Below are 18,257 nucleotides of genomic sequence, written 5' to 3'. Positions count from 1 at the left end.
CCGCCATCTTGGTTGTGGGTATTGCCCGAGTCCAGGGCCTGGGGCTCGCGGAGGGCAGGCGAAGGAGCAGACTTCCTGTGGAGAGCGGGAGGAGACTACCTGGGGGGTCCAGGTTCCTTCGCTCGTGCGTAGTTCTGTCCCTCAGCACTGCCCCTCCTCCCCCTCCGGCTCGCGGCTGGACTTGAGCTTCCGGGGAGGGGGGTGCTCGGGAGGGCTGGTTAGCCTGAAGAGTGTGTTTCCGGGTTGAGCCCGGGAGGTGGGAGGAGGCGGCGTTTCCGGCCGCGGTCGCTGTCCAGGGAGGCTGAGGCGAGAGGGAGCTGTCCGGGTGGGGAGCCCGCACTACCTTCTTCCTTTTCCTCCGCCTCCGGGTGAGGGGAGCGAAGGTTGGGGCCCCGACCCCATGGACCGGGAGGAGGCGGAGGCCGCCGAGAGCCGGGGCCCTGCTGTGTGGCCCTGAGCCCCGGTAGGTGGCCGGGGGCGGCTGGCTGCCAGGCCAAGGACCACGAGCTCAGGGGAGGGGCAAGCGGGTCGGGCTATTTCTGAGGGTGCGCTGGCCGGGTGTTGGGACCCGGAGGTGGCGCTCCTGGCCGGGCTAGGGCAGCCAGCTGCTTCTGGCTTTTTGCAGGTGCGGAGCTGGAGTCCCAGGCCAAACCCCGCTTCTCTCGGGCCCGGGCCTGGTCACGCAGCATCCTTCATCCCTTGACAGACTGACCGGTCTCGGGGCACCGCTGTCCTTCCTCCCTCGACTTCAGCAGCCTCGCCCTTAGCCTTAGTCTCTTGTGTTTGGTCTCCTCACCAAGATAGAAAGTTGACGCGGAATAAGGGGGGCGGGGCTGAGCACGGCGGGTAAATTACCCTGCGAAACCTGCCTTATTCCGGATTTAGAAAATTATTCCCCACGGAGGGGTTCTGTGGTGTCTGCATTGAGCACAAAGGTGAAAAGCAGGAAGTCAAAAGAGAAAACCTCAGGCGATTCTAGGAATGCTTTTCCTTCTCTCGCCTCCTGGTGCTTGTGCTCAACCGACCATAGATGCAGTTAGTGTAGAGCATTAGCTGACTGTCCTTGTGCTTTCTTCTGTGATTAACAGCCTGGGAGCTGGGAACAAACTGGAAAGACGGCCTCCCAGAACAATCTGTTCATTTTTCCAGCTATTTGGAAAACAATGTCTGCAAATATAAGCAGAGTTATTCATGGCAGTCTGTTCTGTAACTTTCCCAAATATCTTGAGACTTTTTTTTTTTTTTTAAGAGCTTTATTCTTGATTACTCATACCAGCTGAATAGGCTGTTTCAGACTTGCTCTGTCGTTGTTCAAACATATCTTATCGCTGTGTACATAAATGGAGTTCCACGTATGTAGCTGACAGACTGAACTATGATACATCCCCCATCAACCTGAAGTATTAAGTAAACATTACCCCCTGCTCTGTCTGAACAGCTGCTGCAACAGAGAGTGCTTTTATTTCGGGTGTACTTGTAACGCCCTAAATGCCAAAACTATTGCAAGCTTTTCTAGATTTTCGTTTGTCAAGTATTGTGGGGGTGTGTTTTCTCTCCCTGGGTTTTTACCCTTTGATTCTATAACAAACCCTTTGGATCTTGGTGATGTGTTGTTCTTGCCTCTGGTCAGCAAGGCTTTGAGGACTCTAGCAGTGATTTGTGCCCTTAGGCAATTGTAGATTTCAGAGGCATGGCTGGTTGGGAGTTCACGTGAAAAGAGCTCTGCCTCTCTCTTATGCATGGCTTGTAAGACATTGCACTTCTAATCTGCTTGCTAATTCAATGGTGTTTATTACTCCCATTTTCAAAACCTATTCATTTCTTTTATGCTTCTATCGCCCACCTGTCACGCTATTGATGACAGGTGTTGAGTCACTTTGAGTTTAAAATCCTTTTGTGGTAGGCAGAAATGTGTTGGGTAAGATCCGTACACACACACACACACACACACTCTCTCTCTCTCTCACTCTCTCTCTCTCTCTCCCCCTGTTCCATCTTGGAAGGCTAGAGAAGTTGCTGGATAGACTTTCTAACTTCGGCTCCATTTCATAATCTCTTGAACATGTCACTGGCCCACACATCTTTCAGCTCCCTGCTCCCTAACATACAACTTCAAAACTACTAGAAATCTGAATGGATGGAAGTGAATGAGGAAGAAGTCCTTCAGATGCTTGAGGCTAGGTGAACACCTTTTCTTGGGTGGGCTCTTTGTCAGTTTTGCAGCTGTCTGTGCATGTGTGTGTGTGCATGTGTTTATTTTCTGGTCTTAGTCAGTATTGATACCCAGCCTTTGTGATGCCAGTATCCTTGTATGCTGGCTGCGGTTGGGGGTTGGAGTCATTTGCCACATGTGGGTGACAGGTGCACATTTAGGACAGAAGAATTTGAATTGCTTTTTCAGAACTCAACCAATCTTCATGATATTCCGAAGATTTATATAATAATTTAAAAAGTTGTATAAGATAGATGAAACAGATGAAAATTATTTTTTCTCTGGAAGGGACCTAAATTATTGGCTCCTAGATTCTGGAATAGCCAGAATAATATCTAGCACATAGTCAGGGCTGTGCAAATATCTGTTGAGTGTACCTATGAAATCAAGTCAGGAATTGCAAATGATTCTAGAGATCAGGGAGGTGACATCGAAGTATAACGTGGATAGATTTTTAAGATCATAGTGGTGGGGCAGTAGTAAATGGGAGAGTGCATGCGTTTCCTAAAGACAGTCACATGAAAATTTTTTTTAAAGCACAGCTAGACAAAACTCTCAGGTGCTCAAATCTGGTAGTCCAAACTCTTCATAGATAAGAAGGTGTGTTTGGTCAAAGTGAGAAAGCTCTTAGTGGCAGAACTGGAACTGAAACTCTTTAGGCTGGTGTTTTCCATTCTTCCTCACGGGTGATTTACTGTTAGCTTAGAAAATAATAGAATGTAAAATGTTTCAGTTTTACAGTGGATTCATTTCATATCCCTTGCTATGTTTTTATCCTGATAATTACAGGCTTTGTCAAGGCTCAGGTTTAAAATTTACAGGCAGGTATGAACAGTGAAAGACAAACTTGAAATTTCTCTTCCCCCTAATCTGTCACATTCTCTAGCACTCTTCATTTCCAGGAATCAATTATTAATTACTTGGCATATAATTTCTTCTCTTTCTGTCTTTATAGTGAATTGGTTCCGCCTGTCTGGAAGGCCATGGAGAAGAGGCTGGGAGTCAAGCCAAGCCCTGCTTCCTGGATTTTATTGGGATTTTGTTGGCAGATATCCGTGAAATGGTTGAGAAGCCTATACCCGTTTTATACTTGCTTCTGCTTCAGTGCTCTGTGGTTGTCAACAGGTACCATTTTCTTTATATAGATTTAAGATAAAAGGGCACTTTGTATGAGTCTTTCTGTTCATATTAAAGACAAGTAGGAGGCAGAAAAGTAATCTGCTAATTGACAGAAATGGTCATCCTTTGTGTTTTAAGATTTTATTTATTTATGTGTCAGAGAGAGAGAGAGCGCACAAGCAGGGGAAGCAGAAGGCAGAGGAAGAAGAAGGCTCCCTACTGAGCAAGGATCCCAATGGGGGACTTGATGTGGGGCTCAATCCCAGGACCCTGGGATCAGGACCTGAGCCAAAGGCAGATGCTTAACCAACTGAGCCACCCAGCAGTATGAATGGTCATCGTTTTGGTGGACACTTAGTTTGTTGGGTTTATTTGTTTTGGAAACACAATTAAAATTGGGTTCTTTTTTGTAAAGGGGGATTGGTGTGATCGTTTTAAGATTTGGAGAAGATGTAAATGAAGAGAAAAATATTTGAAAGTTGGAAAGACCGGAGTTCTGGAGCTGGATGTTTCTACTTACTATGAAAACTTGAGCAAGTTACCTATTATCTGTAAAGAAGGATAAGATTTACCTTATAGTTCGATATGAGAGACACTGTAATTAAAGTGTGTTGTACAGCCCTGTGAAAATAGGTGCTCAGTAAATGATTCTTTGCTTCCTTTCCTTTCCTAAAGTAATCTTCACTTGTAAGAAGAATGCTTTCTTCCTAGAGATTATTTCGCCAAGCTAGAACCTATTGCCAGGAAAGAGTGTGAAGAAGTCCTCTTTCTTTCTGTCATTTTTTTCCTTTCAATTCTTCTTTTGACATTGTTCTTTGCAGAGTATGGAATGTGAGAGAAGAGCAGTTTCAGAAAGACTTCACAGTATGCTGCCATTCTGGGCAGTGACAAAGCTTTGTGTTGTCGAGTCCACTGTCTGGGATGGCTGATCAGCCTTTTGGCTCCTGTGATTCCAAAGATTTCTGTTGCTTTTCCAAAGGAATTGGTGGTCGTGATCTAGAGAATCAAGTAATGATTGTATCATCAAGTAATTACTGTAACACCAGCTTTGGGGTTTTTGTTGTCTTGCAGTGGTGGTTGATGATTGCATAATTATAGCAGTGGAAATTGCAGTTGACAGAAAGTTGACCTAAATGTTTTTTTACCCAGATGATGCTTTGCTGGGACAGCTAACTATTTCAGGCCAACATTTTATGTAAGAACATTTGAGTTAAATAAGTAACTGATTTAGCACTATCAGAGTAGGAAAATTGCATTTTTTGAAGCGTACCTACCAAATACCAGGCCCTTGGTTATAAACATTACATAGCTTATCTCACTTAATCCTCACGATAATCCTAAAACAGGTAGTTTTAGTCTCATTTTATACATAAAGAAATTGAGGCCCAGAGAGGCAAAATGACTTGACCAGGATCACACGGCAAAAACACTATAGAGCCAGGAATCGAAATCCAGGTCTGTTCACTCAGCAGCCTGTGCTCTTTTTCTTCTGCTACTATGCCTTCCAACCACAGGTAGTCTTTTGGAGGACCAAAGATAGTTTTTTACACTGAACCATGATGAGCAGCTTATTATTTGAGGAATTCCACCTAGAGGGGAGGGAGAAGCATTTCTGAGTGTTTCTGTATTTGTAGTCAATAGCACTTGGTTAAACAGAATACTGTGGGCTTACTGGGCTAGGCTTTAGTATCCCCTCGGCTTGGTGCTTAAAAACAGCAACGGTGAGCAGCCCAAGTATAGAAGTGCAAAAGTGGTATTATTAGGAGTGGTTCTGGTGGGGATTAGATTGTACCTCTTTCATTTTAGAGATGTTTGGAGCTTCTGCCATGGGAGAACCAAGAAACCATGTGTGTTCAAACTGAGGGAACATGCAGGTAACACAAGACAGACAGATTTGTTATGTATTTTAATTTATCAGGACTTTTTCACATCAGTTTCTTAACAAACATAGTATCTTAATAGAAAAAATGAATAAATGACATACAAAGAGAGAAAAAAGATACATACAGGTAGTACCAAAAATAAGAAATTAAAATGATGTATAAGCATTTATAAATGTACATTCTCATTACTAACCAAAGAACTGCAGATTAATTTTTTTTTTAATTGAGTAATCACAGTGCCCAGTGTGCGGGTTCAACTCACAATCCCAAGATCAGGAGTCCTATGTTCCACCAACTGAGCCAGCCAGGTGCCCCAGTGAACCACAGATTAAAATGAGAGATCTTTTTTTAGCTTATCGTATTGATGAGGATAAAAGTAAATATATTTAATGCTGCCTAGTGGTGATGTGGTTACCCTCATACTGTGCTGGGAAGTTTGAACAGAGAACTTTTGACATAAATATCGAGATCCTTAAAAAGTTAGTATCTTTTGACCTGGTAATTGCCCTTTTAGGAGTTTATCTCAAGGATATATTTTAGATGGTTGTGGATATATTTTAGATGGTTGTAAATGAGAACAGTCATTTATTCTGCACTGGAAAACATTGCCACAACCTGTCAGGAGCGTGTCACGCCACATGCGAAATATTATCAAACTTCACAATTCACAGTTTAGAAGAATAAGTACCTGGGAGATGCTCTTTTGTTTTTGTTTTTGTTTTTTTTGAAAGATTTTATATATTTATTTGACAGAGACCACAAGACCACAAGTAGGCAGAGAGGCAGGCAGAGAGATAGAGGAGGAAGCAGGCTTCCTGCTGAGCAGAGAGCCCGATGCGGGGCTGGATCCCAGGACACTGAGATCATGACCTGAGCTGAAGGCAGAGGCTTTAACCCACTGAGCAACCCAGGCGCCCCATGCTCTTAATGTTCAGTGATAAAAGCAGGATATACAACTGCACATTCATGATGGTGCCCATTTTTGAAAAGAGAAAATATACTTTTATATAACAAAGTCTGAAACAGAAATTAAATAAATTAGTTTGTATATTTTTTGAGTGGTAGAATTACCATTATTATCTCTATACAGTTTCTGTGTTTTCCAGATCTTTTTTCTGTGTACATGTATAACTTTTTTTTAATAAGGGGCAGGGGAAGCCTACCTGAAACCTGAAAAAGCAACAACAGAATAATAGCAGCAAAAACCTGACGTTGACAACCTGAGTCGGTATTATCTCCTTGTGAGTTTGTTCAGTTTTTAACCGAGCTCTTGAGTTTTCTCTAATAAAATACGTTCTTTATTGTTTGCTGTTATCATTTAGCTTATGGGTTATATGGATTATTCTTGAAAAACTAACCATAATAAGGCAGCTTTCTTGTTATTTCTGTTTACCTCTTGGCAGTTTATGCCATCACTAGCAGAACCCCAGCCACCCACTGACTTACGTATAGTGGGCTGCTTCTTCTTTTTTTTAAATCTTTTTATTTATTTATTTGACTTTTTAAAAAATCTTTTATTTATTTGACAGAGAGAGAGAGAGATCACAAGTAGGTGGAGAGGGGGAAGCAGGCTCCCTGATGAGTAGAGAGCCTGATGCGGGGCTCAATCCCAGGACCCTGAGATCATGACCTGAGCTGTAGGCAGAGGCTTACCCCACTAAGCCACCCAGGCGCCCCATAGTGGGCTTCTTTTTAATTTCAACTTCTGGGTTTGGTACTGAAACCTACTGCTAAAAAGCAGTGATTATAATTTGTCTGACAAAAGTTGCTCTATGTTTTCATTAGGGACCTTTGAATCACTGTTTTTCTATTTAATGTTATTGTTAAATGGCTTAAAAGTAGCATTTTGGACTTGGGGATTATCTGCAGGTGAAAGTGAGGTGACACCAAGAATTTGGAAATTCCTGCAATAGATATCAGCTTCTTAAGGGCAGACATTTTACCTATTTTACCTATACTGGGTATTCCCAGTAGGTACCAAGCGCTTGGCAGATAGTAGGTGCACCATAAAAATGTTTGTCGACTGAATAAATTATTAAGTTAGAAATAAGGGAATTGTCCTTTGAGAATTAAACTTTAACATAATCTGTCATTTGAGAGGTAAAGCTTAAAATTAACACACTCAGAACAGAGGTACATGAAGGTACCTTAAGGAGATACAGTGCCTTTGAGAGAAACAAGATCTGATTTAAGTATTCACAAATATGTTAACATAGCTAAAGAAAGAATATGTACATCTCCAGAGTTCTGTCTGCATGTGTGTGGGAGGTGAGAGGGCCTGAACCAGCATTGGAAACCTAAGCCATGGAGAGTTACAGAGGCTCCTATAAGCTGAAAGCTAACAACTGGCTCTGAACACTCTCACTGCCATTCCCCTGCTGCTGGGAGGTAGACTACACAGTTAGTTAATAAGTAAGTTCTGAGAAGTATTCAGTTCAGAACGAGTGTTTTGAGAACTCACTAGTAGTCTGGTCCTAGGTTAGACATGCGAGTAATAAAGATCAGAACAACACAGTACAGCACTTCCTGCCCTGGAAGAACTCCCAGTTCCCTGAGGGAGATGAATGTTAAAGACCTGTGCCGTGGTAGGTGAAAAGGCAGAGGGATGCAGTGCTGTTCTCTGTCCCCTTCCAGAAGATGCACTGCACTTCTTAATTATTTTTCCCTCATCCCTTGTCAGCTTGTTCCTTCAATGTTTTATTCTTCAGGGTTCTGTTTCTTTCTACTCTTTCTTGTCTCACTCTTGTGTGTTTCCCTTAGGCAACCTCATTTTTTCCGCATAACTGTAACCCCTGTGCTCTCGACTCCCAAATTCATAGCTATTCGTTTACTCCTTTCCAGAGCACACAGCCACCTGTATGTCACATTTTTCCAACTGGATGTCTCACAGTTACCTCTAACTTAATGTATCAAGACCAAACCTGGGGTCCTTTACCCCTCTTTCTGCTGTATTCCCTACAGCAGTGAAGAGACCACCTCCACTTGCGTTCCGATGTAGAAATCCCTGAGTCATTGCACACTCCTTTCTCTCCTCCATGTTAGAATCACTGTTCCTAGAGTCCCATCTCATGCCTCCATGCAGAGCGTTCTGTTGCTCGGCATATGCCATTACTGTTCTCACTGATGGATTCTGATTCAGGTAAGCATAAGCTCTTTTCTGACATGTTCCCTGAGGTCCTTGGTTTGAACTTACTCTTTAATGTTCTCATAGAGTCTGTACATCTTTATTACACTATGCTATACTGTGGGGTTTTAGGCTGTGTTGAGGAGAGGTCCAGAGGAGGTCTTGCTCTAAAGTGTAGTCCTTAGTCCTAAGGTGAGGCCTTTCTGGTGTCTGCTAGTCTGAGGTGTGATTTCTTCACTCTGACAGAGTCAAATTCCAGATGCTCTTATTCCTGCCCCCAGCACTGCCTGACCTCTGGTGATTCTGTTTCCCTCTCAGCGCTGTAGCATCTACTATCTAATAAACCTCAGGTCTTGCCCGGTGCCTTTACATTCCAGCCCTCAGGCTGGCAGGGGACCTTCCCAGAGGACTTCTGGGGCTCCCTCTTCTCATAGCTCTTTCCTCTCCAGTGTCTCACCTCTCCAGTTCTAGCCAAATTTAGAACTCGGCTTCCGGGCTCAGTGAGGCCCCTGTGTTCTCTTCAGGTTCCAGCTGTCAGTGCCGTGGTTGGGAAGTTGTCCCTTAACAGAGAACTGGGCAGTTGTAGGCCTCAGGTCAAGTTTCACCTCTCTCGGGGATTTCAGCCTTGCACTGCCTGTCATCTCCTGACGAAAAGCACTTGTATATTCTGTCTAGTTCTGTAATTATTTATGGTAGGTATTGGGTCTGATACCAGGTATGCCAAGGAGTAACCTCTGTTCTAAGTCAGTAGCTTAAGTAATCCTAGCAGATGTGGCTGGAAGCAGATGGCTACTATGATTGATCACTTACGTGTCTCCTTCATTAAACTGTCTTAATCATTGTTACATAGCTAGCATTTTGCACATAGTAGGTGGCAGTAAGGTTTGTTGGGTTAACCTAAAGATAATGCTGGAAATAGCACCATGTTGGAATATACACGTTGAGGAGAATTGTTCTTTCCTACTCTGTTTTTGTATCGTGGCTCATTAAATGGGCACTTCACTTCCCAGGAGGGAACAGAAGCTGGAAGGTCATTTTTGCTCTTTTTTCTACCTTTTCTCTGGTTCTCTCCCTGAAGAGAGGAGTGCTTTTTTCTGATTGGTGAGGTTGGAAAAGAATCCTGTTGTATGGAATGGCATGCATTCAGGATTGGCATGCGTTCTCTCCCTGCCATGCTCTAACTGGTCTGCCCATGCCCGAACAGCCTGCATGTGTCCATTTGGCTAAGCTTAATTAAGTACTGGAAAGCCCATTTGTGACTGTACATCTAAGCTATGTTCTCCAGTCACCTTACCACTTATAGAGATTATATATATATATATATATATATATATGTCACTTATATATATACTTATATATATAAGTATATATAAATCATCTTACCACTTATAGAGATTATATATATATATATATATATATATATATATTTTTTTTTTTTTTTTTTAAATCTTAGGGAGCACACATGTGAGCAAGAGTGTATGTGGGGGTAGGGGGCAGAGGGGGAAGAGAATCTTAAGCACAGCCTGTGCTGAGGATAGAACCCAATGCTGGGCTTGATCTCACAACCCTGTGATCATGACCCGAGTTGAAACAAGTCAGATGCTTAACCGACTGTGCCACCCTGGCACCCCTGTAAAGATATTTTGATCTCCATTTATCTCAGCCATGTTTTTAAAAGTTTTTTTTTTTATTTTCTAAGTAATCTCTACACCCAACGTGGGGCTTGAACTCACAATCCTGAGATCAAGAGTTGCGTGCTATACTGACTGAGGCAGCCAGGCACCCCTGCTATATTTTATTTTTAATTTAGTCCCAAACTCAGGGTAGGATGGGACAAAGTCAGCTCCTAGCTTAGCAAAAAGTCTTTTCTCCACTAGTTGCCGTTCTCTTTCTGTTCTCCTAACTGCCACCATTTGCCCCTCGCAGACAGAAAACACCTGAACTCATTTTCCTCCTTTGCCTCTACTCTTTGGTTGTACTTTGACGGCTGTAATACCAGACAGACTAAATGGTATCTTTTTCTTTTAAGAGAGTAATATATTTTGACCACACATTGGTCTGATATTTAGGAGAATAGCGTTTTCAGGAGACTTTTTAGGGGGCATTATATCTCTGCTCTTATTGCTGGGTTCCTGATTTAAGGTGGATGCCTAATGGAGTAGATCTCATAACGATGAGCCTTCAGCAGGAACTTTCTCCTGCCAAACTGTCCTATATTCTTAACTATATTGCAGTACAGGAAGGTGATAAATTATTAATCCTAAATCTGTCTCCTCAGATTGTAGGATAATGACTTGAGTACATGGCAGCTGGGGAAAGGTAGAGTTTTTTGGTTGTTAACACAAATCGTGCAGGCTTTTTGATTCTAAAATTCAGCGAGCATTAAGCAAGCCTTTGGGATCTTGTTATATCACAATTTAATTGACTGAAGACCAGTGAAAATCCTCTAAAATTAACCTTTCTCCCAATGAAATGAAGAAGTAATTGTGTCTTGCTTAGATACTCTTCAGTAAAAGATAATCATCTTAAGTCTTGCTCTGTATCTTGGAGTATAATTTTGGTGAGTACTTTTTGCCCTTCAGAAACATAATGCAAACACAAATGTATTTCCTAACTTGTGTGAAGTGAAGAGGGATAAGAAAATGGCATAATTGGGCAGTAAATCTAATGTGATTTAAAAACTGTCTGAAGTGGACTTGCCTCAGGAATTCCTCAAGGGAGGGAATAATAAAAGTGGAGGAATTTATAAAAACAAAATAACAATTGCAGGGCCAAAGCAAGCCTTTTGGCTTATTTTGGAAATTGCATAAAAATCTTACTAATTGGGGCGCCTGGGTGGCTCAGTGGTTAAGCCGCTGCCTTCGGCTCAGGTCATGATCTCAGGGTCCTGGGATCGAGTCCCGCATCGGGCTCTCTGCTCGGCAGGGAGCCTGCTTCCTCCTCTCTCTCTCTCTGCCTGCCTCTCTACCTACTTGTGATTTCTCTCTGTCAAATAAATAAATCTTTAAAAAAAAAAAAATCTTACTAATTGGAACGGCTTCCAATTCACGGTATCGTGTGAAATTGATAGGAATGTGATTGAGAACTGTGTGTGTGGTTTGTGTTTAGACATCTCAGATGAGTAGTGTTGAAAAGTTTGGGTCAAAATGCTTAGCTCTTGGTTTGAGGGCCTGCCTTTTAGCTTTCTTTCTGATCCTTCATCCAAGAGCTTTGTTAAGAAAAGTCAGCTTATGTGGTTAAGATCTTTGAGCCACTTTTGATTTCAGACAGCCATGGATAAATTTCAGAAAGAAATTGCAAGAATGGGGCTTGACTACCTACCTAGTCATCAGCCGAGTCCTGGTTCTCTTATATATGGGGTGGTGTTACTGAAACCCACCTTTCATCAGGTTTCTCATCTACAAAATGAGAATGACTGTACCTCTCAGAGGATTGTTGTGAGGATTAAATAAAATGTTCACACAAATATTTTACCTACACCCAGGTGCATAAATAACAATTCAGCAAATGTTAACAGTAGTCATTATAAAATGATAATGTAAAATCCTGTTTGGTTTAACTCTTGTCTAACCCCAGATGACTCAGTGGGCAGCAGGTTTGAGTTCTCTGCTAGCTTCTTGAACCTCCACCAAGTGGATCTCCGTTGCTACATTTTTAGAAGTAGAATGCAGGTAGGCAGCTAGCCTTTCTGCACTGTTAGGAAAAGGAAACCATCATTCATATCCCTGTATAGACCTGTGGTTGGTTGACAGGATGAGTTCTGTTGTCTGTTTTCCATATTTAAAACACGCCACTGAGGAACATGACATTTATTTCCTCCTTCAGCCAGGGATACTTTTTCTCTGGAACAGAACTCTGTTCTGCTCTCATGACACCACCTGGCCCTCAGCCCCGATTCACTGTCCCCCAAAATGATGATGTGCCGTGCTTGGTAAGGCCTTGTGATAGGCCTGGTTATTGCTTTGACTGAGGCTGATCCAATAGCACATTTGGATTTTGTGTCAGAAGTAGCTTGCCAGAGTTAGTCCCTTCCTTTGAAACCCATTTATTGCGTACCTATAATCCTAGACATTAGAAATGCGGTGGTGAGTAAGGCAGACATGGTCTCTGTGCTCCTGGAGCTTGCAGTGTGTTGATTCCTTTGCCATTCCTAGGGGACAGAAAAATCTTTTTGGAAGGGATGATGTTATTATTGGTATCAAGAGTCCCTTGGAAGAGGCTGATGTCTCCCTGGGGTCCCAGGGTAATTCAGTGACCGAGGAGACCCAGTCTTCTTTGCAAAATCCTAGAAATGTAGGAGACTAGGCAATTTGATGTCTGGCTTCAATAGAGTAATCTTCTGCTAAGAATTGTGTAGGTGAAGCCCCTGTCTACAATACAGTATATTTCCAGCTCTCCTTTCAATCTAGCTACTCTCTCCACCAGTGTCCCCTGATAAGCGGTGAGGGTGGTTATCTCGAGATTTGGGGAACGGTGACAGCTGCAGCCTTTGTCCCTAACTTGGAAGTGTTTGTCCTCTGGTGACTTCATAATAAATATTAGATATACCCAGCCAGGCAGCTCTTGAAACTCTTTTCTGTGTCAGTGTGCTCCTGTCTTTTTGGCATCAGGGTGGTTACTCAGGCCATCTGGTGAATGGTTCCCATGCCTAGCATCAGGCAAGCACCGAATCCTACAAATTCTGAACTTCTCTGGTTAATCACAAAAAACCTGTAAAATACCCTAAGATAAGCAAGAGTTAAGAATGTCCCTGAATAGTGCATTAACCCTTACAGACACTTCTAGGAGAAACAAAAGCATAGAGGAATGCTGGCCAAGCCCTGTTCGAAACCCCACCGACTGCAGACAGCTGCTGCCGTGGTGAGTGCCCAGTGTCACTCATCCTGTTCCCCTTCTCAAACCCTCCCAGTGAATGACAGGATTTTTAGGAATGCTGTCTTTCTTCCAACTGGCTTAACATTATGCTTTGATTCTAATCCAGCAGCACATTTGCGTTTGAAATAAATGTGTGCTCACGGATTCTCTCTCTCTCACTTTTAGGTAATAAAGGGAATGACTGGTATAATCAGGCCTGGGAGATGGCGTGTTTATATTGATCTGGTTTTCCTTCTCTCCTCTAATTTCAGGTTCAGGCTTAAATTTTTGAAAGGACTGGCTTTTAAAAGAAATGGCTCTTCTGTTTGCGTCTCTCTCTGTGTGTATATGTTAATGTGTGTGTGTGTGAGAGAGAGATACAGCTCCATGTTTATTGTCTTTAACTGGGGGCAACCTGCATCAGCTGGAGGCTTACGGAAGTGAGCCAGTAAAATGAGTGAGTCTTCATCAGAATAAATAGAGAAGCTGAAGAGCCTGATTCCATTTCAGAAAGTTGAGTAATCTGCGTCCTGCTGGGTCAGTCTGTGGCTTTTCGAAGGAAGCAAAGCAGCCCCAAGTGCAGAAGCAGTGCCTCGCTCTCTCTACCTGCGCGTTCTATTCTCTCAGTCTCTAACTGCTTCTTTTCAAAACCGCTCTCAGCTGCGCTCTCCAGAGTATGCCTATCAGTCGCACGCTGACATTTCTCACAATGCACTTTTCAACTAACAGGGTGAATTTTCCCGTTACCTCGTCTGTGAAAGGTTAAAGGGAGGGCTTGGCTTCTAAGCTCAGGTAAGCGGACCTTGAGCAGGGTCATTTGCCAGGGATGGTCGAGCAGAAGCAAAAGTTGTCTGGCCTTTCCACAGAGACTTTCCCTGACAAGCACACCCTCCTTTCCTTTCCACGCTGTTTTGATGGAGCTGTTTCGCCTCCACTTTTTCATATTTCATGTGGGGGTTGCTGCCTTGGCAGCATGGCTGCCTCTGTCAGTGGGGAGGAAGAGGTGAAGAGCGAAGGCCATGTGTATGGTGTGTTTTCAAGGGTTTTTCTATGTGTCTGGGGGTGGGGGTGGAGAGAGAGAGAGAATGTGTGTGTGTGTGTGTCTGCTAGTCACACACATTTAGATATCCTTACTGTCCTGCCCAGAACTAATGTCACTTTTGAAGCAGCAGAGTAATATTGCTGGTTTACAGATGATGCTAAGGAAAGGCCAGTATCTCTGTGGCTTCAGGGAGTCCATACTGTGTCATTTGGTAGTGAGAAGTGTTGACCATCTTGCCCCAATTTTTATTTCTGTCAGTAGAATGGGTATTATAATGAATTTGAAAATGGAGGTTTAAGAGAAGGATATGTGTAAGTACATGTCTTCAATATGAAGTCTGTTAGGAGCCCCACGACTGCAGTAAATAAACCAAACCGTACAAATTATCTGAATGTTGGTGCTGCATTATGTTGATGCTTTAACTAGATTACACTCTCCTAATGTTTATGATCCCTAGTTATTTGTATATGTTGTCTTATATTCAGTGCCTTAAAATATGCTTATTGCATTTTTAATACCTTCTCTAGATTGCTTAATTCAAATCTCCTAATGATAGTTTATATCTAGGTGTTATGTACATACTGTAGATACATACAATTCAGGTCAAAAGACACTGTCCCAAGCTAAATAAAACCTAGTTCCTGGCATCAGAGAGTTCACACTATGGAGGCAGAGATAGATATAGAAACATATAGAAGCATGATAAATTCCAAGATGTGCCATGGGAGCACAAAGAATCGGGCAGGGAAGAGCTGAACCCTGTTCTATAACAGGCTGCTGAGACAAGTGATATTCTAATCCCTTTGAACTTCCTTCTCCCAGAGTCATTTGAAGTGGTTTTTAACCTGCAGAGCTCTTTTCTGTTCTTTATCTCAGAGGGAGAGGTAGAGACGGAGTATGTATAGCTCTGTAAAGTCTAGAGAATAAGAGCCCTGAGAAAATTATTTCTGTACAGATACAGATTGGCTTGGATTTAATTTAAATTAACTGGCTCTCAAAAATTCTAAGAATACTAACTACTCACACAGTTTTGCTTTCATTTACACACAGATGAGAAAGCATCTGTAGCTCTGCATTTTATTTGCTATAAGCAAAAAGTGGTTTAAGATATTTAAGTATTTGAAGCTTGGTTGTATTGAGTCCTCACATGTCCCAGTTCAGCCCACTGCAGGGTGTTTTTTTTTTTTTTATGACACTTACATAATTCTCCAAAAAGAGAGATTTTTAATGGATAAATTGACATAAACTTTTCCTCTATTGACCCTATCTGCTGAAATAGCACTTCATGGTTTGCTCCATTATTTTCTTATTTCCTCTCAAGCTTACTGTTATTTTATTTAATTTACATATCTCTGCCACAGTCCTCTAAATGACCTTCTCTTTAGAAAACCAAATCAGCCAGCAAAAAAATTTTAAAAACCTTCCCCCAAAACAAAGCAGTGCTCTGATTCAAGGTTCACTGTGTGGGTTTCCAGAGAAGGTTGGTATGATTGTGATGAATGCAAATAATTTATCAGCCCTGCAGTCAGAGACGGCAGTCAACTGCAGGTTTTTAACAATAACATCTGCCAGTGGTCCATAGAGGGAATTGCTAGGTTCATCACACCAGACCTGGGGGTTTTCTCAATAGAAAAACAGTTTCTTTTTAGAACCACTTTTATGTACAGGCTAGGGTTTATCTGTTATCATTTGATACCTGTGCTTTTTGAGGTACAAAGCCAGTGTTACTTAGAGAGGTGTGGGTTCCTTCATGCTGTGGCTTGGAGGCGTGCTCTTCTTGCTGACAGCATTCTTCAGTCTTTTAGTCATAAGGTGGTGGGAGAAAAAGCGAAGTCTGAGTATATCTGAGTATATTATATGCAGCCATATACCACCCTAGTTACAAGTTTTTTGGTGTTTTTTTTTTTTTAATCATTTGCCTCCCATCTGCCTTAAAATATTACAAAGTTTAATCATTTAATAGTTTAATCATTTGGCTCCAATCTGCCTTTAAATATTATAAGTTTAATCGTTTAATGGTTTAATCATTTGGCTCCAATCTGCCTTTAAATTTTGTAAGGGCCTTGATGACTGGATCATTTTTGGTGACTTTATGGCAGGAGAGCTACTTTCAGCTATACCAGTGTTTTGATTAATACTCTAACTTGCTGCTTGGTTGTGAAAATGGCTTTAGTCTAAACCTTACAGATAGGTCTTTGAAACTTAATAGCAACTGTATCCAGTTAATGCAAACTTTTGATTTTTTTAAGAGTATCAGGTGGACACTGGAGGCATTAGAATTGTGATAGACTAGTTTCCATCTTTTCTGCCTAGGTGAGCAAAATTTTGAGTTTTTTCTTTTCCTTCTCGTCACTGCTCAGAAGAAGGAAAATTGAATGGATCTAGATGTCATCTGTGATGAATGGCCATTTGTCTAGGTGAACTGGAAACCATTCTCCACTGTCACTTTGTTCAGAAAGTTCTGTGGTGAAAGCCTGTTTTTCCTTTGAGTGAGGTGGAGTGACCTGAACTAGCTAGGGGAACGGAAATTTGGTTTGTCCTTTCATGAGTAAAGATTGCTTTATGATTTGAAAGGATTTTTCAGTTTAGGCAGGAAAGGCTCTTTTCTAGGTGGTTATGTTCGATTCAACAATGTCTTCTTAGTCCATTTGGCTTTTCTTCTGTGTCTCTTTTGCACATCTCAAACCTCCCATTCAGTGCTCTCTTCAGTCTAATTCAGAAAGCTGTTTTCTCATTCCTCAGTGAACTGGGAACTTTGCTTTTCTTTCCTGTCCCTGCTGCATTTTAGCCAAGGAAATTAATTAGTATTAAGGAGCTGATTCAAATGACAACAACTCAGGTAAATCTGTAGTGGAGCTGACATCTTTTGCTAGATTTTGTCAGTTTAAAAAATTGCATACATTTATTTAAATTTTGGGTAAGTGTTTAAACAATTCTTTGAATGCCTTCTATAAGCCAAGTATTTTACTGGGCCTACTAATACAGAAATATGAGAAGCAACCCAGCACTTAAACGGGGAAGAGTAAATGAGGTAGCCAAATATGATCCAGTGAAAGAAAATTCTGTGATAGAAGATATGCAGGGAGGGACCCTGGGGTAACAGTTTCCTCAAGGAAGGCTTTCTGGAAAAAGTGATGCCTGTGCTAAAATGAAGTGTAGTAACAACAAAAGTAATGGCAGCTAATATATATCCTGAGCTTTAACTACATGTCAGGCATTGTGTTAACTACTTTGCATAGCTTACCTTTTTTTATGTCTATAACAACCCTGTGAGTTTAGGTACTGTTATCATTCCTATTTCTACTCGTGAAGAAACCAAGAAAAATGAGCTAAGATGACATGGCTAGTTAAGTTGGCTGCATAGATTCAGACCCAGTCAGTCCTATTTCAGGGGCCACAACTTCAACCTGTGTGGTAGAGAAGATGGGTGAGATAGAATAATGATATTGATCCTGATATGGGATTTTCTTTTGGAAACAATTTTTTTGTTTGTTTTTGTTTGCTTGGTTTTTGTTTTTGTTTTTAACTCAGATTTCCAGAAGGTTCTGTATGATCCTCACCTTGGATACTGGGTGTATTTTTTTTTTTCATTAAACCAAGATTAAATGAGGGTGGTTTTTATAGTTCCTTTAACCTGTTAAGTATCAGTATTATGCCCTAGGTAGGTAGATTAAAAGAACATTTCCTCCTCTTTTACCCATAAATATTGGCATCTTCTATAGAGATGTTATGGTTTTTCTCTTCAGCAATTTGCCATAATCCAGCACCTTAAGGCTTCGTTAGTGACAGTGTTTACAGAGAGGATTTTCTCTTTGGAGTGCTTTTTCTTTTTTTTTTTTTTTTTAAGATTTTATTTATTTATTTGTCGGAGAGAGCACAAGCAGAGAGAATGGGAGGCAGAAGGAGAAGGAGGCTCCCTACTGAGCAATGATCCCAGTGTGGGACCCAATCCTAGGACTCTGGGATCATGACCTGAGCCAAAGGCAGACACATAATGGACTGAGCCACCCAGGCGCCCCACTT

General features: G+C 41.8%; 1 protein-coding gene across 7 annotated transcripts in view; it reads left to right on the top strand.

The window, feature by feature from the left end:
• The first annotated feature begins 5 nt into the window (after positions 1-5).
• The window catches only part of KIAA0319L (KIAA0319 like), a 90,407-nt gene continuing 72,155 nt past the window's right edge, over positions 6-18,257 (top strand). For 2 of the 7 annotated variants that reach the window (XM_082686857.1, XM_082686861.1), the window contains exons 1-2: positions 223-463; positions 3,168-3,337. In XM_082686857.1, coding sequence (XP_082542983.1) covers positions 3,196-3,337 — 142 coding nt within the window. In that variant the 5' untranslated portion in view covers positions 223-463; positions 3,168-3,195. Of the gene's footprint in view, positions 125-222; positions 464-2,003; positions 2,182-3,167; positions 3,338-18,257 lie in introns of those variants that run through there. The other 5 variants (XM_082686856.1, XM_082686859.1, XM_082686862.1 and 2 more) reach the window with 5 other exon arrangements.

This window comes from Mustela nivalis, assembly GCF_964662115.1.
Source record: "Mustela nivalis genome assembly, chromosome: 10".
NCBI lineage: Eukaryota > Metazoa > Chordata > Mammalia > Carnivora > Mustelidae > Mustela > Mustela nivalis.
This window is presented reverse-complemented; position numbering and strand designations above follow the sequence as displayed.